This window comes from Euleptes europaea, chromosome 3 (genome assembly GCF_029931775.1).
Source record: "Euleptes europaea isolate rEulEur1 chromosome 3, rEulEur1.hap1, whole genome shotgun sequence".
Taxonomy (NCBI): domain Eukaryota; kingdom Metazoa; phylum Chordata; class Lepidosauria; order Squamata; family Sphaerodactylidae; genus Euleptes; species Euleptes europaea.
In genome coordinates, this window is record NC_079314.1 from 16,258,035 (window position 1) to 16,279,288 (window position 21,254).

General features: G+C 46.4%; 1 protein-coding gene across 1 annotated transcript; it reads left to right on the top strand.

The window, feature by feature from the left end:
• Positions 1 to 1,212: 1,212 nt before the first annotated feature.
• LOC130474320 (sulfotransferase 2B1-like) lies at positions 1,213 to 19,278 on the top strand. Its single transcript, XM_056845873.1, has 6 exons — positions 1,213 to 1,351; positions 3,401 to 3,609; positions 9,349 to 9,475; positions 16,011 to 16,105; positions 18,708 to 18,888; positions 19,169 to 19,278. Exons 1-6 carry the CDS (start codon positions 1,213 to 1,215, stop codon positions 19,276 to 19,278), a joined length of 861 nt encoding a protein of 286 aa, XP_056701851.1.
• Positions 19,279 to 21,254: the final 1,976 nt, after the last annotated feature.

The following is a 21,254-nucleotide window of genomic DNA, read 5'->3' on the forward strand; positions in this document are numbered from 1 at the left end:
AAACTGGCATGGTGACGGTGGAGGCAAGGATTGTCCTGTCCTCGATTTCTCTCTGGCTAAAAATTAACTTCACCCTGACCTGGATGGCCCTGGCTAGCCTGATATCGTCAGATCTCAGAAGCTAAGCAGGGTCAGCCCTGGTTAGTATTTGGATGGGAGACCACCAAGGAACGCCAGGGTTGCTGTGCAGAGGAAGGCACTGGCAAACCACCTCTGTTAGTCTCTTGCCATGAAAACCCCCAAAAGGGGTCACCATAAGTCGGCTGCCACTTGACGGCACTTTACACACACACACACACACACACACACACACACACACACACACACACACACACACAAATTAACTTCAACCCTAAGGGTCTTCACCCACTGATCCTTTGTGACACCTTTAGGTCAAAATGGGTGATAGCCATAGAAGACAAATTAAATAACTTGGGTTTTACACCCCTAGCACTACTTCAGTTAGGGTGGGAACAAGCTAAATTAATTATAACCCAAAGGATTAAAGACATTGAGAGACAAGCAGATTTAGCAAGGGCGCCTCTATTCATGGCACCCCTCCATTCTAAATACATCGTAGCACCAGCAGCCTATCTCCACTATTTAGAGATAAATAATTATAGAAGGGCCTTTACCCTGGCCAGGTGTGCAGCCTTACCGTCTGCTATGCTAGAGGGGAAATTTAAGAAGATACCCCGGGAGGAGAGATTCTGCCCCTGCAAATCAAGGGACATAGAAACTATTGAGCATGCCCTCCTGAACTGCAATTTTTCTACATTACCCCGTTCAAAGTTTATTGAGCCCCTCTTATCGAGTATGGGACCTGACAGGACAGGAGAAAGGATTGAGGCACTCCTACAAGGGGATAATTCTTCAATCACTCTTCAGGTTGTGAAATTTTGCACGGCAGCAATGAAAATTCGATGCTATAGAACAGTCTCTTAGTCCAATTGACAGATGTGTCTCGGCTGTAATTTTTTCCTTTTAAGTGTTATAAGACTCGAACTGTAATTTTTTGTTTGTAAGAGTATTTAATCCATGTTTCCTGTTTTATCTTGTTTCATCTGGCTAAGGGCCGCAAATAAATTCGCTCTCTCTCTCTCTCTCTCTCTCTCTCCATCGTTCATGATCTTCCTCCTTTTTGCACAGAACCTTAGTTTGCAGCCCCGTAATTTTTCCTTTTCTCTCTCTCCCTCTCTCTCCAGTTTTACAATGGCATCAGTGGAATATATCACCTACAAAGGAATCCTATTTCCACCAAAGGATTATTCATTGGAAACTCTTAATCAAATGGAAAATGAATTCCAAATCCTGGATGATGATATAATTAATGTTGCTTCCCCCAAATCAGGTAGGAATAAAAAATTAATGGGGTGGGAGTTGCTTGTGATTCTCACACAGAGAAAGGCAATCACTGGCCGTTAACACATGGCCGGTTTGTCCGGCAATTCTCCCGCAAATGTTCCGAATCTCCCCAGGCCACATGCATGCTGCTCTCCCTCCCGCATGATCAGCCCACCTCCTTTCGGAACTTCTGCAGGACTTCCAAGTCCGACTTTATTATGATTTTAAACTGAAGCACGGAGCAACTGCGGGTGTTCGCCGGTGCATTTCTGCGCCCAGGTTGACTCCCCGCTGGGTAGAAGCCACTACCCGGCTCTGACGGTGGCGGCAGAAGCAGCGGCAACTCTCTCCGCTCTCTCCCCTCCTGCACCCTCCTCCGCTTCCTCCACCCTGTCTCTCTCTTTCTCTCCCCCACCCCATGCCTCTGTCTCTCTCCCCCCCTCCTGCACCTTCCTCCTCCTCCCCCCCAGCACCAGCTGGGAGGTTTCAGCCCTCCTTCCAGCAGCCTCTAGCCTGAAGCCCCACCATCAGAGGAAGAGTGGTGGTGGCTTCTTCCTGCATCAACGCCGCACACTCCCAGCAGCCTCCTCCTCCTTCTTTACCACCTTTAAGGGGTCGAGACAGCAGCTGGGAGTGTGTGGCATTGATGCAGGAAGAGAGAGGCACAGGTGGGGGGGGGTAAGAGGCATGGGGTGGCCCCCCCGAAAAGTGTTGCTGCCGCTGGCTATCGTATTTTGGTCCCATTATGACAAAGCAAGAATCACTAGAAAAGACAGTCATGCTAGGAAAAGCAGCAGGAAAAGAGGAAGACCCAACAAGAAATGGATTTACTCAATAAATCAAATTTCATACAAATTTCAAATACCTTTATTGGCATAGTACAATTTGCAGCATATAAAAGGATAAAAGTTAAAGTAAAATAAAATTAATATAAGTCATTCCTCGAGTTGCAAGATCTGAGCAAGGCTGTCAAAGATAGGACATTTTGGAGGGTCACCATGAGTTGGAAGTGACTTGACACACACATATGGAATCCACATTATCTTAGGGAAATTACTCCAAGACGGCTCTCAGGAAAGCATTCTTGAAACGCCATACACTGTTGTCACATTTACAGGCATAATTTATAAATATCTTAATATGTGGATTTTATAAGATGTACGTACTGGGTGGGCTTCAGACACAGCCGGCAATTTCCATGATTCCCCTTTCCACTGCAGACCCCCCATGTCTTTCCTTAAGGTTCCTATCCCCCAGGAGCCAATACTTGATGGACATCAGTGGTCTGAAGTGGGATGGGAGGCAGGAAAGTTCTTTTCCACTAAGAGAAAATTTACTCTGGATCCAACTTACTATTTACATAGTGAGTGAGGTTTTGATTAGACAGAATCAGGGAAAGTTATTCAGAGGCCCTGCCCAAAATCCATAATCTGTAGGAGACTCATGAGATTCAGTGAATTATGTGTTCCAAGAAATAAGATGTTTAGTTCTATGCTGTAGCAATAGCTGGTGTAAAAGCCACTTCCAATGGGAAAAAGAATCCCTGGCATGGAAGGAAAAGACACTAGACTGTACTAGGTACAGAAAAAGATAAATATTGCTACAAAGTAAAATATTGCTACCAAGTAAAGGGAACCAATTGTAGTTCTTGCTTTGGAAGATACCTCATTTCGTAGTTTGAAAAAAAAAAGAGATTTCACTCACCCCCCCCCCAACAAGTGACACACATTGCTGAACAAATTTGGGGTAGGGGTTGTGTGGTACAAACAACTGAAAACTGCTGATTTTTTTAAGCTCGCTTCCTTGAGACAATTTACTGGCAAATGTTTTGCCACCTCGTGAAAACCTCGCCAATCCTCAGATGAAGGATCAATCCCGAGTGACTTCTGCATATTGAACTGACCAGGGAATTGTGTTATTAGATTATCTAGTTGTTCAAACTATACAATCCAGTTCTTATGGTTCTACCACTGCATGGGCGAAAAATATCCCTGGCAGAAGAAAGGCAGCTTGGGAAGAAGAGGCACTCTCATGACTGATGGACTCTCTCTCCTAGGCACCAATTGGATGTCAGAGATCTTGGGCTTGATCTCGCAGAAAGGGGACCCCACGTGGACGCACAGCACACTAGTGTGGGATCGATCTCCTTGGATTGAGACTAATGGTGGCCTGCAGAGAGCCTTGAAAAATCCTCCACCCCGGCTCTTGAATAGTCATGTTCCATTTCAGCTTTTCCCAAAGTCCTTTCTGCAAACCAAAGCCAAGGTAAGAAATGGGCAATTTGCACTGCCACCATTCCTCACACACAAGCTCTCATGAATGCACAGCAGACCTAGAACACAATCACACACACACTCACACACAAAGCCTGTCTGAGCCCCCATCAGAATGCACAATGCATAGGAGGTTGTGCATACTGGATGAGAATCATAGGAAGCCCCCTAAATGGTTGCTGTGATTTTGGGTGAGCAGAAATCACAATCCCTTTGTATTATCAGAGCTTACCCTCATGGGAAGCTCTCCAATGGTACCTCCCCCCCCCCCGCTGGTTTGTGGTTCATCATCCTCTCACAGAAGCCATGTGTTGTAGACTTCTTGAACTATTACCAAAGAGCAGAATCAACTTTTCAGACATCTTCAAAATAGCAAAAAAGAGAAGAATTCTGACTGTGGCCGTTAACGCATCGCTCAGTTCATTTGTTTAGTATCTATTCACTCTTACGTTTTTTGATCCCGCATTCTAAAAACCTAATGCATGGTTCGAAGGAGTGCCAGTAGGAGCCACCACTGCTCTGCACGTCTCCACACCACCATACCCTGGGTAGAGGCAAGGGGAAGCTGGTGGTGGGTGGAGGTGGCAGCGACTGATAGAAGGAGCCGCTGCTGCTCTACACTCCTCCGCCCCACTGTCCCCTGGGTGGAAACAAGGGGAAGCCAGGGGCGAGTGGAAGCGGTTCTGTCTCTGACAGGTGGAGGCATCAGAGTGATGGGGGGCAAGAGAGTGAGAGGTGCAGGTTCCAGGGGGCAGAAAGTTGCCGCTGCTGTTGCTGTCGGAGCCAGGGCTATCTCCCAGCATGGAGTTGACCTGGATGCTGAAACGCACCAGTAAGCACTTGGAACTGCCGCAGACCTTAATTGTAAATTGAGACAACCCAGGAATTGGAAAACCTGGGGAAGTTCCTGAAGCAGATCAACTGCTGTGATAAGTGGCTAAGTTTTTAGATCTTGTATTTCACTAAAAAAATACTTTATCTTACTTAACTAGCCACCTCAAGCAATTACACAACTTTGAATGTTCAAAAAAATCATTTTTTTGTAAAAGCTTCAATAATACTAATAAAAATGTGAAAAACTAAAAAAACCTCACTAATATATATGAAAAATAGATTACATGAAAAAAATCTAACAGATTCTAATAAAATAACACAGATCTGAAATACAGTAAAAATTACAATGAAAAAATGCCGTCAAGTTACATACCCTTGAATATGTCATGCCAGGGATAATTCTCAGACTGACAGCATGCCAGCCTGCCTGGCCAAAAATATCCAACCTCTCACCATCTCAAGCCCCTTTATATGCTTTTGGCTATGAGAACCAATGAGAATCAGCAATAAATTGTTATGAAATTCTTGTCAAATTCCCAGACATCAAAATGTATAAAAAGAAGGACTTCTGGTGGTGACGCTGGGCTGAGTGCCACGTTCTCCCAGGGGCTCCTGGGGGGAATCCAAGTTTGCGTCTAATTTGGGGTGATTTATTGCACCCCAACCCAGCCCTTGCAAGTGGGCTGGGAAGCAGGAATTCCCTGCAGCCATCTATGAAGTTTGATCTCCTAAATACTCCGAGGGAGCTTTATTAAGTCCCCCGGAGATTTAGATGCTGGTCCCGCGGGCACCAAGGGATTAAAATCACCAGAGCGCAACTTCGGCATTAGACTCTACCCTCCACCACCTTATAAACATCATAAGGACTACATTAAGATTAGAACCTCACCTCCAGATGCCCAAGTGAGTTGATAAGAATCTTTCATTTTTCACTGGCATTATCGAATAACGGGGGTAGAAGAAAACATTCTTGGTAACCTCGTTCCTCCCTTAACTGAATTGGATGACTTTGCTGTATGAGATCCATCAGATAAAGCAGCAGGAACCTTATCAAACTGATCAGCTTAAACTAAAACAACGAGCTTGAATGATTGACAAGATCTGCCAATCCGACGCGTTCTTAAAGGAAGGGGAGGGAGAAACTTTTGAGAACTTGTCCAGTGTAAAAAGAGTCCTCCAGCCATGTTTTACAACGATGGGGATATCTTAGACCGAAGGACTCTGCGCTTCATCTACTATCCCTCTCTATTGTTCGGCAAGCAAATCAACAGGAAGCAGGTTGTAGGACTGGAAATTTGTCTTACTCGTGCTACATTAAAATCATTCCTGAAGGTAACAACCATAGAGAAGAGACAATAGAAGGTCCGCGACGAGGTAACTTCTGGAATACTTCCTGGTTTTGCCGACCTAGAGCGTCTGGTAAAACTTGTTGGCACTGTTAATTTTAAAAAGTTATTTGAAGGCTAAATATTAATCTCTTCAACCCGAAAAAATATTTAAGCTGGTCAATGAAACATTCTCTATTAATTACATGTAATGGATTCCTGCCAGATGACCATCAATTTTTCAGCTTAGTTGTTTATGTAAATGTCTGGAACTCGTCCCTGTTCCGGTTCATTACATAGCCCTGCCTTTATGAAATCAAAGGAAACTTTACCGAACTTTACCATGGAAAAAAAAAGTGCAGGACATGTTAGCCAAACAATCTGAGGCGACAGTTAAACAATTAAAACAGATATCAACACAGATGGCTCAACTGATTTCAGTGATGACTACTCTTGACCAATCATCACAAATATTTAATCAGAAGTTGGATTTGGTTACAGAAGACATAAAAGATGTTAAGGCTCAAATGATGACTACCAATACAGACATGCAAGTAACGGATTCTTCTGTCAAAAAAGTTATGGAAGAACACAAGGACACAAAGAAGAAGATAGAAGATCAAGAACGTAACCTTCCCGTGCCTGTGAAAACAGACAAGCAAGCAATGGACTTTTCAGTTGAAAAAGTTATGGAAGGATGTAAGGGAATAAAGAAGAAGATAGAAGGTCAAGAAAAACAGATTGAAGCCATGATGGAAATGATGGTCAGAGAAAATTACTTTTGTTTACGCAACCTGCCTGAAGAGATGAGAGAGAATAAAGAGATCCTGTTCCTGCATCTGTCTGACCTACTTAAAATGCAGAAGGAAATATTAGACCATGCCTAAAGGACTGGTTTAAATATGACTGTTGGATTTGGAAGGCTTTGACAGTTTGGATGGGTGGCATGGCTATTTACGGTGTAGTGGTTAAGATTTAGACATCATGTCGGGATTATGTAATCAGATTTATAATGAAATAAGATTGATTATATAGAAAACTATTTTTAAAACATTGGAGATGATGTTATTTGGTATGATCTTGAATGACATTTAAATTCAAAGGATATTTCTAAACTCACGTTACAATGGCTGCAAGATCATCTTATGCAGCCAAATGGAAAGGGACGAATGTTTCAGAAAAAAGGGATTGGATTATTAAAATGTTAGAGCTGATGGAGAGGGAGAAATTAATACGATATATTAAATCAAAGAGATAATTAACAATTTATGGGAAAATGGGAGGCTTGGATGAATTACTGTGAAAATGTATAAGATTTGAGAAAAATGGAAAGTCACTCTTTACTCTGATCCAGAATGTAAAACTTTATATGATATGAAACTTTATAATGAGATTAATGTTAGGATCAGAATATATTAACGATGGATTGTAATACTTTATTAAGAGGTAGACGGAGGTGGTGGGGAAGTCAATTTGTTTCTTTTATGTTTACTTGTAATCAAGACAACAATTGATGTAATCGTGATTTTGATATTAGTTCTAAATTGTTGTTAAAATTATGAAGAATTTATAGTTTTAAAAACCAATAAAATTTATTTTAAAAAATGTATAAAAAGACAAAACATCCCTTTAACGAACATCTTTCCCAAACTTTGATCTTATATCAGACAAACAGATGTCATAGAAATAACCAAAACATATTTTTTTCTCAAAATAACTTTCCATTCTCACACTTTCATCTTCAAGGCTTACTAACCACAAAAGACAAATAAACTTGTTATTCACATTGTGACTGGAAAGCAAGAAAAACCATGAAAACAGACAAACTTGTTTTCCACTGCATGGTATTAACAGTATCCTTCATCAAGCTATACAATGTCTGACCTTGTTTTGTTGTTTTTGTGGTTTAACATCCTGGCTCACAAACAACTTGTTTTTCTCAAGTGTCTGTCTCTATTTGCAGGCTCAGTTTTGAAACTTTAAATTTTAACTTGGACTTTAGATCTAGGCTGCAGTTTGTCAATAATCTACACCTTTAACCATAAATGTATTGGAAACCATAACATTCCGGAAGGAGGTGAATTGATCACATGGGCGGGAGATGACCATACATGTAGACTGCAGAGATTCTCTACATTTGCGGGAGAATCGCAGGACAGCCATGCGTTAACGCTCACTGAAAATTTGATCATTTCAAAGTTTACTTCCAAACCTTAAGCAAACTGTAAAGTTTGAACCATCTTAACATTGAGCACTTTTACATGCTGCCTGCCTCCCCCAGTCTTACTAAAGTAAACTTCAAGTTGCACTAAAGGTAAAGGTAAAGGTCCCCTGTGCAAGCACCGGGTCATTCCTGACCCATGGGGTGACGTCACATCCCGACGTTTACTAGGCAGACTTTATTTGCGGGGTGGTTTGCCAGTGCCTTCCCCAGCCATCTTTCCTTTACCCCCAGCAAGCTGGGTACTCATTTTACCGACCTCCGAAGGATGGAAGGCTGAGTTAACCTTGAGCCAGCTACCTGAAACTGACTTCTGTCGCGATCAAACTCAGGTCGTGAGCAGAGCTTGGACTGCAGTACTGCAGTTTACCACTCTGCACCACTAGAAACTGAAAAATCAACATATTATGAACAAGGCCCCAGAGTGCAGATCAAAAATTCCATACAATAGGGCCATGTCTAGATTGCGTGTGTGCGCGCTCGGGGGGGGGGGGCGGCGGCAGGGGTAATTCTGTCAATCAAGAGGATCATATAGAAAAATCTGCAAAAGAAAAACAGAGATGAAGTTGGAAAAAAGCAACAACCTAACCTGTACGAGTTATTAAAGAACAAAACCCTCCAAGATGTCATGATGCTATGTTGAAAAATCTCAGCCACCTTTATGAAGGTGGCTGGCAAACCCAAAAAACAATACATCAGTGTAAAGTAGCATGATAGAGAAAGAAGCTGCAGTAGCAGCAGCAGTTGCAAAGATTGTAGTGGGGAAATGATGTGGGAGTAGCAGAAAGGAATGGAGACGGGGAAGAGGGGAGGAGACAGATGAAGAGAAGGCAGTGGGAATGTTGGGGAGAGATGTAGGGAGGGAAGAAGGGAGAAAATAGGGGGGGGCAGCATAAGGGTAGAGGTTTTCCTCCCCTGTTTGTTAATGGCAGGTCCCCCGCTTGTGATAATATTCACTTGGCTTTTGGCAAATAAGGAAGAGCTTGGAGGAGCTGTGCATTTCCTCCAGCAAATTATTTTCAACTCTTAACTACCCCCAGGGTCAACTGTCCAGATTATATTGGGAAAGGCCAAGAGAATATCAATAGGAAACAGCAAGAATCACAGGACGGGTGAATAGCTGTTTTTGAATATAGTTGATATTATATTGAAAAACAGTTTATTTCACCACACAGTTTTGAGACTTCCAGAGAGGTAAAAAAATGCACTCCAAGAACTTTAATTTTTACACCAACCATAACCTATAATGGTGCTCCTGAGGAAAAAAAATGGCCATGTTTCAAAATGTGCGTGTGCATGTATATAAGAGCGATTTCGGCCTCCCTAATTAGCATTCCTACCTCTGCCACAGGTTATCTACACCTTGCGTAATCCCAAAGATGTGCTGGTCTCATTTTACCATTTCTCCATGATCATACAAACACTTAAGGATCCTGGGAGCCTGGAAGAGTTCCTGGACAAGTTCCTGAGTGGGAATGGTATGGAAACTGGGAAATTGTCTTTAATTCACCACATGCAAACCCTCCTTCAGTCAAGAATAGAAGCCAGCATTTCCTAGAAGATTATCCTTACAGTTTCACTGTCAAGACTTCCCTCAGAAAGTCTTGGGGTGTGCTTTGAGAAAGTCCTATTATTTTGTTAATCAATCACATTTGTATTCCACTGTTTCTCAGAGGAGCTTAAGGTAATGTTCCCTTTCCTTGAGCGAGAAGCCACAGACAACAGTTCTGGAGAATATTGCTTGACTGCCATGGGCTTTCCTCAGGGAATCTTGGGAAACCAGGAATTTGCTGTCACCATTCTGAGAATGTGCTCTTTTTTTGTCATTAAAACTAATACTAAGGTGGCTGCTGTGAGAGTTCCTGACCTCCCTGTGCAAATTCCATAAAAGCACTTGCTCAGACTGTCATGCAGAAACAAGGATCTTTATTGAAAGCTTCAGGTAGTACAAGTCTTACACTGGAAAAGTTGCAAGTGAATTCAGATTCTCAAAGACAGAATTATAACCCCTACAGGGAAGCAGATGTCAAACTCGTATTATGGGAACCTACGAGATAATAGTGCATGGTACTAAACATCAAAAGAACTCAGAGCTTGTTAGTACTATCAACCACCAAGGCCACAGTGGTGCAAGGGAGTCAGTAAGAGCGAGGGAGGGAAGAGGGAGAGACATTCCAACTGGGGCCCGTCACACACTGAGCCTGAACCAAGGAAGGTCAAGAGGCCTGAACTGCTTTTACGAGTCCGGGGGTGGGTGGGAAGCATACAAGCATACAAGCCAAGGCATACAGACCCTCACATTCTGCCCCCCTTAAGGCCCCCCTTCCCCGAGTCCGGGCGGACGAGGCTTGTCGGGATAGGCAGAATGAAATTCTCGAACCAGATGGGGAGCCGCCACATGGGGAGCAGCCACCCACTCATCCTGGGCAAAGCCCAGATGCTTCCAGCGTATCAAATAGAACAGTTTTCCCTTTTTCAGTTTAGAGTCCAACACCTTAGAAACTTCAAGATACGATTCCCCTCCCACCACTGTAGGAATTTCTGCCTTGGGGAGGGGGTGGAACTGAGGGGCAGCAACGTACGGCTTCAGTAGGCTGATATGGAACACCAGATGCACCCCACGAAGAGACTTGGGGAGTTCCAATTCAACCGTGACGTCATTGATCACCCGGGTGATGGGGAAAGGACCTACATACTTGTCACTAAGCTTTTTACTAGGTCGAAGCGACCGTAGGTTCTTGGTGGAAAGGTATACCTGCCCTCCCACTTTGAGTTCCCATCCCGGAGACCGTTGTTTATCGGCCTGGTCTTTGTACTTGCGCTTGGCCCTCTCTAAGTTCTTTTGCAGCCAGGGCCAAGTGGTCTGCACTACTTGAACCCAATCCTGGATCTCCTGCACCCCCTCAAGCTCCGGAGTGATGTTAGGAGAGCCAAAGGGTCCAAAGTCCTTTCCATACACCACATGAAAAGGACTGAAACCTGTGGAGGAATGGGGGGCGTTATTGTAGGCATATTCAGCAAAAGGCAGTAGGTCCACCCAATCGTCCTGGTGGTAATTGACATAACACCTTAGATAGCATTCTACTACAGCATTGACTCGTTCGGTCTGACCATCGGTTTGGGGGTGATAGGCTGAAGAGAGACCCTGTTCTTCCACCCCCATGACTTTTAGGAAGGCCCTCCAGAATTTGGCTACGAACTGAGCCCCTTTGTCGGAGAGGACCTTCCTCGGGATCGAATGATGCTTCACCACGTGATTGATAAATAGTTTAGCCAACTTCTGGGCTGACGGTAGTCCTGCACAAGGAACAAAATGAACCTGTTTGGAAAATAAGTCTGTTATTACCCACAGTACAGTCTTCCCCCGACTTGGGGGTAAATCCGTGATGAAATCCATGGCTATCACTTCCCAGGGCATGGTCGGGCTTTCTAGAGGCTTCAAGAGTCCGGGGGGCTTCCCCATCCGTTTCTTGGCTGTGGCGCAAATGGGGCAGCTGCGCACGTACAGCTCCACATCGGCCCTCATACCTGGCCACCAAAATTGACGCCGCAATAAATGCAAAGTTTTTACAAACCCAAAATGCCCCGCAAGTTTGGCCCCGTGAACACCTCTTTTCGGAGCGCCTCGGGGACGTAAGGCTTACCCCCCTGCAGCCACAAGGAGCCCTGTCGGTCGAGATTTGCGGGGAGGACCTGCAAATCCGCTTCCCTCTGAGAAGCGTCCCGGAGCCGCTGTTGAAACGCCTCCGGGATTCCCTTAAGGGGGGGGGAACGTCCTGACGGTGGGATTGGGATCGGGTGGTCACAGCAAGTCCCGAAACCTCCCCCCTCTGTTCAGGGGTAAACAAGGAATCTACTGGACGGTCAAAGTCATTACGGTACTGGGGAAGCCTGGAAAGAGCATCCGCCAACGCATTGTCCTTTCCTGGCACATGTTTCAGGACAAAGCGGAACTTGGCAAAAAACTGTGCCCACCGAATCTGTTTCGCGGTGAGCTTCCTAGCCCCCTTTAGAGCCTCAAGATTCTTGTGATCGGTGCAAACCTCAAAAGGGATCTCTGCCCCTTCCAAAAAATGTCTCCAAATAGTGAGGGCGTGTTTAACCGCAGCGGCTTCTTTCTCCCAAATGGCCCAGTTGATTTCGGATTGGGAGAATTTTTTAGAAAAGTAGGCACAGGGTTTCAGTTGACCGTTTTTGTCCCGTTGCAAGAGAGCCCCCCCCCATGGCTACATAAGAGGCATCGACCTGGACTACGAAAGGTTTTTCACAATCTGGGTGTGCAAGGACGGGTTCGGACGAAAAAAGCAGCTTGAGCGTATCGAAAGCCTGCTGGCAGTCCGAAGTCCATTGCAACCGAGCCGAGGGCAAGGCGGCTCCCGCTCCCTTCCCTTTCGTGCGTAGGAGTGAAGTGAGAGGGAGCGCTACTTGGGCAAAATTGGGGATGAAGTTCCGGTAAAAGTTAGCAAAGCCCAAAAATTGCTGCAAATGTCTGCGCGTGGTGGGGGGGTCCCATTCCATTACCGCCCCAACCTTTTCGGGGTCCATTTCTAAGTCTTGATGGGAAATCACGTACCCCAAGAAGGTGATGGAGGGTTGGTGAAAATCACATTTAGAAACCTTGGCAAACAGTTTGTGCTCACGCAACCGCTGCAGCACTTCCCGCACCAATTGTACATGCTCCTCCATGGTTTTCGTATAAATGAGAATATCGTCCAAGAAAACCACCACTCCGCGAAACAATAAATCATGAAGCACTTCATTAATCAATTGCATGAAGACACTCGGAGCCCCCGAAAGTCCGAACGGCATCACTAAATACTCAAACATTCCAAAACAACTGGAAAAGGCAGTCTTTGGTTCGTCCCCTTCCCGTATGCGGACTCGGTGGTAGGCCTCCATCAAATCCAATTTGGTGAAGATTCGCCCCTCTTTCAATTGTGCGAGAAGGTCTGGAATGAGAGGGAGGGGGTATGCATTAGACTGAGTGACAGCATTCAGTCTACGAAAGTCAATACACAGTCGCAAATCTCCCGTCTTTTTCTTGACAAAGAAGGCGGGGGCCGAGTACGGAGCTTTAGACGGGCGAATGAAACCCCGCGCCAAATTGGTGTCCAAATACTCCCGCAACACTGCCTTTTCATTTGGACTCATGGGGTAAACCTTCCCTTTGGACAATTTGCCATCTCCCACTATCTCAATGGCACAGTCCGTCTCTCGGTGGGGGGGTAACTCGTCGCATTCTCGCATGTCAAACACATCGGCAAACTGGGAATACTCGTTGGGGAGCTGGGGTGGCGGAGTCCCGGCGGAAGGGGCCCCTACGAGGGCGGCTGCGGGGGAGTGCAGTATTCGGTCTCTATCATGAAGTTCGCACGGGTTGCGGGGAAAGGTGAGCGTCCGCTCAACCCAGTTTATGGTGGGATTGTGTCCCAGCAACCAATTCATCCCTAACACAATAGGTGCGACGATGGGGGCAATGGTAAAATAAAGGCGCTCCCAATGCTCCCCTATAGCCATGATGACTGCTGCAGTGCGGTGGGTTACGGGTCCCTTTTTAAAGTCACTGCCATCCATTTGGAAAAAGCAGATGGGTTCGGGTAACCGCTTCCGCTTAACGTGCAACAGTTGGGCAGCCTCTTCACTCATCATGGTGCGGGCACAACCCGAGTCTACTAGGGCCGTGAATTCTAACGTGGGCCCCCCTTTTGGTAGTGAGAGTTTGACCTTTACATACACATTGTCTTCTTGAGCGCTTACCATTAGTGGAGCTCCTTGCACAACGTTCGGAGCGGTCTGCCGAGGAGCCCCCCTTACAGCAGACCGACGGCGTTTTTTGCCGGCAGGTCCCAGTCCTCCTCCTCGCTGGAGGAAGCAGTTGCGGTATTTGTAATCCGTGACTCCGATGAGTCAAAGGCTTCATTTGTAATCCGTGACCCCGACGGGCCGGTAGAATCCGGAGCTGCGACCTCGGAGCGTGCTTGCAAGGCTGAGGGTGCGTTGCGTCGGCTTGGTGTCGGTGCGCCGCTCCGGCAGCGAGGTTGCCCCTCGGGAGGGGGCTTCTCAGGTTCGGACGTAGCCGGTCGAGTCGGTCCCGGACGTCCGGGTCGTGAGGGACATTGAGAAGCAAAGTGTCCTTTTCCCCCGCAAACGAGACAGACCCCGCTCTCAAAGCGCCTGCGGCGTTCGGCCATGGAGGGTCCCCCCCCGAGGGAGGCCGAGAGTCCTTTGGGCCGCCAGGTCTGTCTCCACGGGTCTTGGTCTCTCGCCCGGTGCGTTGTCGGGACAGGAGCAGCAGTTGCTTTCGGTTTTCGATGTCGGCAGCATGGCGAACCCAACCTTCAACATCAGGAGGGTTGCCCTGCATGAAAGCCCAGTGTTGCAATTCCGGGTTCAACCCTTCGCGGAAACACTGCACCCGGGTAGCTTCACTCCAGTCCAAAATGCGGCTTGAGAGCAACTGGAACTCGCTCGCATACTGCGCGACCGTCTTAGTCCCTTGGCGCAGTTGTTGCAAGGCAGTCTTTGCTCGCTCACCCAAATGCGGGTCCTCGAAGCGGTGTCGAAGGGCGACCATGAAGTCATCGAGGCTTCGCAAGACCGGGGAGCGGAGCTCATACTGCTGTACCATCCAGGCGGCCGCCTCCCCTTGTAGGAGAGTAGCGACGTATTGGACCCGGGAGTCTTCTGAAGCAAAGGTCCGGGCCTGTTCACGCATAAAAACGTCCACTTGTACCATGAAAAACGTTAGCTGGTCACTCGACCCATCATACGTGATTTTCAAATCTCTGCGAGCCGGTGGAGCGGGGCGGATGGGAGGTGCTGGGGTCGCGGGTGGCTGTTGTCCTCCTTCCGGTGGAGCCACGGGTGGAGTCTGAACTTTCAGTGCATCCATGGCTGCGGCCATCTCCAGCATCACTGCTTGCATAGTCTCCATCCGTTCCAGTAAATCCTGGCGCTCTGTCTGCCAGCGCAGCCGCTCCTCATCCATCTGATGAAGCAGCAGGGCTTCCTTGCGGGCAGGGTTGTCCTCGAACCCCGACCCGTGAAGTACAGTCCGTCTTGACTGCACGTCTCTCTGCGGGAGCGACCAATGCCGGGGAGTTTCCAGCCAGCTCTCCAAGCGAGTTTGCTTGGCCTTTGTTCCCAAACCTGACCCAGAGTCGGCTCCACTAGGCGTCTTCCCAGTCGACTTCCCTTCCGAAGTGGATAGGTCAGGTTTTTTGGGTACAGCGTTGTCCTTCTGGTCGCCGTCGTCCGGCTTGCCATTGTCATTCCCGTTGCCTGCCATAGGTGTCCAGGAACGGTACAGGAGCAGGTCAACGCGGCAGAGACTTGCAACTTAATGTGAGAGTTCCTGACCTCCCTGTGCAAATTCCATAAAAGCACTTGCTCAGACTGTCATGCAGAAACAAGGATCTTTATTGAAAGCTTCAGGTAGTACAAGTCTTACACTGGAAAAGTTGCAAGTGAATTCAGATTCTCAAAGACAGAATTATAACCCCTACAGGGAAGCAGATGTCAAACGCGTATTATGGGAACCTACGAGATAATAGTGCATGGTACTAAACATCAAAAGAACTCAGAGCTTGTTAGTACTATCAACCACCAAGGCCACAGTGGTGCAAGGGAGTCAGTAAGAGCGAGGGAGGGAAGAGGGAGAGACATTCCAACTGGGGCCCGTCACACACTGAGCCTGAACCAAGGAAGGTCAAGAGGCCTGAACTGCTTTTACGAGTCCGGGGGTGGGTGGGAAGCATACAAGCATACAAGCCAAGGCATACAGACCCTCACAGCTGCCTCCTGCCATTCATGAAGGTAGCAAAATGAGGCCATCCACTGTCAAATGTAGGAGGTTGACCAGAGCTTGTGAGGAGAAGATATGGAGGGACCCCAGATCTAGTCTCATCAGTAATACCACACAGCCTCACTAGTAGCAGAGAGAGTAACCCCTTATCCTTCCTGGCCGTAGTTCCCTCATAACATGCCCTTTCTCCCTTTGCTTTGCTCTCCCAGTGATCTATGGTTCCTGGTTTGACCATGTGAAGGGCTGGATGGAGTTGAAAGGAAGCCCCAATTTTTTCTATATCACTTATGAAGAGCTGTTGCAGGTACGGTCCCAACCTTGGCCATTTTCAGGCATATGCAGTTACCTCTCCTGATGATGGTGCCAACTTTTCTTTGCAGATATTTTTCACCAGGCATTGAGTGTCTCTAAGGATGAACCAAGTTCCTTCCCTACAAGAATAAAAAGTAAAAAAAAAAATACAAGGAGGGAGGATCTAAGATGATGACCTGAGCAGTCACCCAGAAGATATGATCCCTCCTGCTGCTGCTATTAAAACTGTTTCTCTCGCAGATACAGACAAGCTTTTGTCATTACAATCTGCGAAATGGAGTTCTGCCCTGACCTGGATCACCCAGGCCAGGGGTCGGCAAACCGCGGCTCCTGAGCCGCATGCGGCTCTTTGGCCCGTTGAGTGCGGCTCTCCGAACTTGGTTCGGAGCCCCTGTTCTCGCGCCCGCTCACACTGGCAGCCGGGCTGCGGAGCCGGCGCGCCTGAGAGAGAGAGAGAGCAACCACGAGAGAGCAGGCGAGCGGGCGCGCTGTCTCTCCCCCCCCCCTCCGTGGAGAATGGCCGGGTCCCCCTTTCCCTTGCCCTCAATGGTTGGGAGGCTAAAGCCTCCCCTCCCCTCTAGCCGCGTGATTGCTGGGCGGGCGGCTTGGCGGTTCCTGGCCCGCCCCCCGCCTATCAGCTGTTGGGGGGGCGGGCTTCCTTTGGTAGACCTGGCCTCCAGCTGAGTCCCATTGGGGGGCCATGTCTACCCACTGGCTTTCTTGGCGGTAGACCTGGACTCCGAGGGGGGGGGAAGTCCCCCTTCAGAGGCCAGGTCTACCAATTGGCTTCTATGGGCCTCCGGAGGCCAGGTCTACTGCCAAGAAAGCCAATGGGTAGACCTGGCCTCCCAATGGGACTCAGCCGGAGGCCAGGTCTACCAATAGGCTTTTATGGCGGTAGACCAGGCCTCCAGATGAGGACTCCGGACGGGGAGGGGGAAATGGCAGGGACTTACAATTTAATTTTTATCAATAAATAAGATCACTATTAAGTATGATATCAAGTTTTATTCAGTATACCTATAGTTTAATTAAGACAAAACTTTAATTAAAGTTTATTAAATTAATAAACAGTGTACCTACCTATATAATTTAAGTTTAAGAAATTTGGCTCTCAAAAGAAATCTCAGTCGTTGTACTGTTGATATTTGGCTCTTTTGACTAATGAGTTTGCTGACCCCTGACCCAGGCTAGCCTGATACCTGACTACTTTGCGGCTTTGTTTTGATTGTGCATGCATTTTCTTACCTTCAGAGGTTACTTTGCTCTCTCCATGTGTTTCCGCACGTTTCCCCCGCGTTTTCTAGATGCTGGCTAAACAGCATCCAGAAAACGTGGGGGGAACACGCGGGGAGAGTGAGGCAACCTCTAAAATTTGGAAAATGCATGCATAATCAAAAAAAGGGCCCAAAGTAACCATGCGGGGGGCGGGGAGGGTGATCACAAGGGAAACAGCCATGCATAAAAGGCCTACGTCTCTTGCTTTGAAAACACTATGGGGTTGCTATAAGATGGCTGAGACCTGATGGTATTTTTCACCACCAAAAGGAGTTCCAGGACATCTGAGGTCAATTTATTATTTTTCAGTCACCTATACCTCTCCTAAATCTCCCAAATGTCTTACAAGAAGCCTGCTGAGAGATGCTGGGCAGGAGGGAGAAGCAGGCGATGGACAGAGAAGAAGAGGGGATGGACACTGAGCTCTTTGGATGCTACAACAGAGAGAACCAAGGAGGCAGTTTTAATTACATTCCTTATTAGCCCTCAGGAGGGGTAGTTCTGTTGGAGCTCATGGGAAACACTGCACAAGTTTGGCCAGAAGAAGCTGCAGGAAGAAGGAACAATAGGTCTTGAGGAATCTACTCTGGAGTCTACTCTGTGAAAGAAGACAGAAAGAAAGAAAAGCTGTAGCTCTAGAACAGTGGTTCCAAACATTTTTTTTGGCCATGCCCCACCTAAGCATCTCTAAAATCCCAATGCTCCCCCATGACATTGTCACCAGCTGACTGCCGTGTACATTCTGATTTTAATTTTAAAAACGTGTATGTCACAATATATTATATACTGTATATGAGGCCCCTAGAACCATAAGAAGTGCAAAAAAATCCACTGTTAATAACTCATTCTCAAATTGCCCCCCTTAAAAATCTAATTGCCCCCCTGTGGGGCATGTGATCCACGTTGGGAACCACTGCTTAGAAGCTTTGTTATTTTGTACTTAGTATAAAGGAGTTAATAGAGGAAATAATTTTTTTTTCCATTTTGAGCTACTGTACTGCACCAGACAGTTGAGCAAGAAGTTCTGGTTACCTTTTCTTGCTGGAGACAATGTATGTGACACTGCAAAGATTTTTTTTTTAAAATGTACCCATTGAGACTAGCTCCAGGATGTTGAATAGTGTAAACTAATGATTTGATGACTATTGTATTAATGGACAAGGTCTGTTGATGTTCAAATAGAAAGAATGGGACATCCTGAAACGTGGGATCGATTGCTGATGAATGCTGAATGTTGGGGTGCAGATCTCCCGTGTGGTCGTGCAATACCTGAGTTTATATTCAGACACTCTGTTATCTACCGGTGTCATCCACAGGACCTGCGAGGCTGTGTGGAGAAGATCTGTCACTTTCTTGGGAAGGAGCTCAGTAGCCAGCAAATTGACTCTGTGGTGGAATATGCCTCTTTCCAGAAGATGAAGGATAACAAGATGTCCAATTTCTCCCAGGTGCCAGATCATTTCATGGACCACAAGAAAGGGAAGCTGCTGAGGAAAGGTAAAAGAGGAGCCTCAGAGGGGATCCAGTGTGGCATGTGTGCATTCAATTGCAGAGCTCAGGTAGCACTCGAGTGACCAAACTTTGCAGTCCCAGAAGGGCCATAGATGTGGGCCGGGTCATAGGGAACAGGGGCTGGACCATGTCAGAATCAGCATGTTTGAATCGAATTTTCAGGGGCACTCAGACAGCAACACATGTGAGCAGATACTCAAGGAGGAAGATATTCATTGCTGTGCATGTGTTTCTTCCTCCTGCTTACCCTTGCATGTTGTCTTAGGGATCTCCGGGGACTGGAAGAACCACCTGACAGAGGCACAGAATGAACACTTTGACCGTGTTTATTGGGAGAACATGCAGGGCATGAATACTACCTTCCCGTGGGACTGAAGAATGCCTGATCCTCTTCCTGTTGTGCATCCTCACAACATCTCCTGTGATGCAACGGAGAAACCAGGCCCTGATAATATGAAATTCTTAGTCCTTTGGAGGTGATCAAAAGTGTGTCAGTCAGACCTGCAGCCCATCAAATTAGACTATGTGGTCTTCAAGGACACTAATCCGGATTACAACCATATTGCCCAATCAGCCAATTTGTGGGATCACTACCTTCCTTCAGTAGAAACGAAAGTTGTAGTGAGGAAAAAAAATCAAATCAGAACAAAGTATTGCCGATGTGGTGTTGTACGGATCAATGAGGCCTGGTGGAAGGAACGTGGGACCTTCTAGCATAGGAATCTCATAAGAACATAAGAAAGGCCGTGCTGGATCAGACCAAGGCCCATCAAGTCTAGCAGTTTGTTCCCACAGTGGCCAAACAAGTGGCCCTAGGAAGCCACAAACAAGATGACTGCAGCAGCATCCTGCCTGTGTTTTACGGCACCTAATATAATAGGCATGCTCCTCTGATACTGAGGATAATAGATATGCATTGTGAGTAGTATTCATTTTGACTAGTAGCCATGGATAGCCCTCTCCTCCATGAACATGTTCACTCCCTTCTTAAAGCCAACAGAAGAGGAATTGCTTGGTGCTCAGTGTGTGAACTTGGCCTATGCAGCCAAGGCCCTAGCAGTAGGGTTGCCAACCTCCAGGTGGCAACCCGTGCTGAATAGAAAAAAGGTTACCACAAAGCAAGCAGCACTGATGGCCAATCACATAAATATAATAGAAATTAAGTACTTGTAGTTATTTTATGATACTTCTACAAGAAATCTCTTACATCTACAAATGTCTTTACTGTTTCAAACAGTGCACAAATAGTCCAAAGGAGACACAATTGACAGAAGATTAAATTAAACTGACGAAGACTGTCAAAGTCCATATATACATATGATCAAATATGTACACTGAAGATGCCACTGGATTCCATGAGATGGGCTTCCGGTATTCTACCCATTTCACCAAAGCAGGTTTCATCAATCAAAGGAAATCCTTGCGTGGCCATCAGGCAGAATGCCTGTTCTATAATATATATACTGTAGAAGTGCAATATCATCAATCAATTGGAACTTTTTACAAAAGTGAAATACAAAAGTCAAATGCAGAGCCTCAATATTAATTACAAAGGTTATAAATTACAATTACATAATTACATACCAAAACATGAGGAATGTACCTCTCTTGTTCAAGTGGACGGCATGCTGAGTCATCTAAAGCTAAACTGAACTTTCAATTTATGCTGCACTAATTGGCAACACAGTGAGCCCGGTGGCGCAGAGTGGTAAGCTGTAGTACTGCAGTCCAGGCTCTGCTCACGACCTGAGTTTGATCCCAACGGAAGTCGGTTTCAGGTAGCCGGCTCAAGGTTGACTCAGCCTTCCATCCTTCCGAGGTCGGTCAAATGAGTATCCAGCTTGCTGGCGGTAAAGGGAAGATGACTGGGGAAGGCACTGGCAAACTATCCCGTAAACAAAGTCTGCCTAGTAAATGTCGGGATGTGACGTCACCCCATGGGTCAGGAATGACCCGGTGCTTGCACAGGGGACCTTTACCTTTACCTTAATTGGGAACAGGTGCTATGTAGCCCATTCCTGAATAATTACAGACAGTAACATTTAAAGCTACAGAGTATATTGTGTATTTGTAAAACAAATCAAACAGATGAAAAGTAACCCATTCCTGAATAATTACAGAAGTCACAGTTACAGTTACTAAGTATTATGCATTTATAAAAAAAACAAGACAAATCTAAGCTGGAGTTCAAACCATGCAGAGCCAATGTATTAAATAAGAAAATAAACCTGGCCTCTTGTTGCAAAAGTATCTTGTCTGTATTTTGTTTACTAAAGGGTTTGTTAGGCATCTGCCATATTGCAAAAAATTGCAATTCATGATCCCGATGTTTCATTTGCTTATAATGGGCT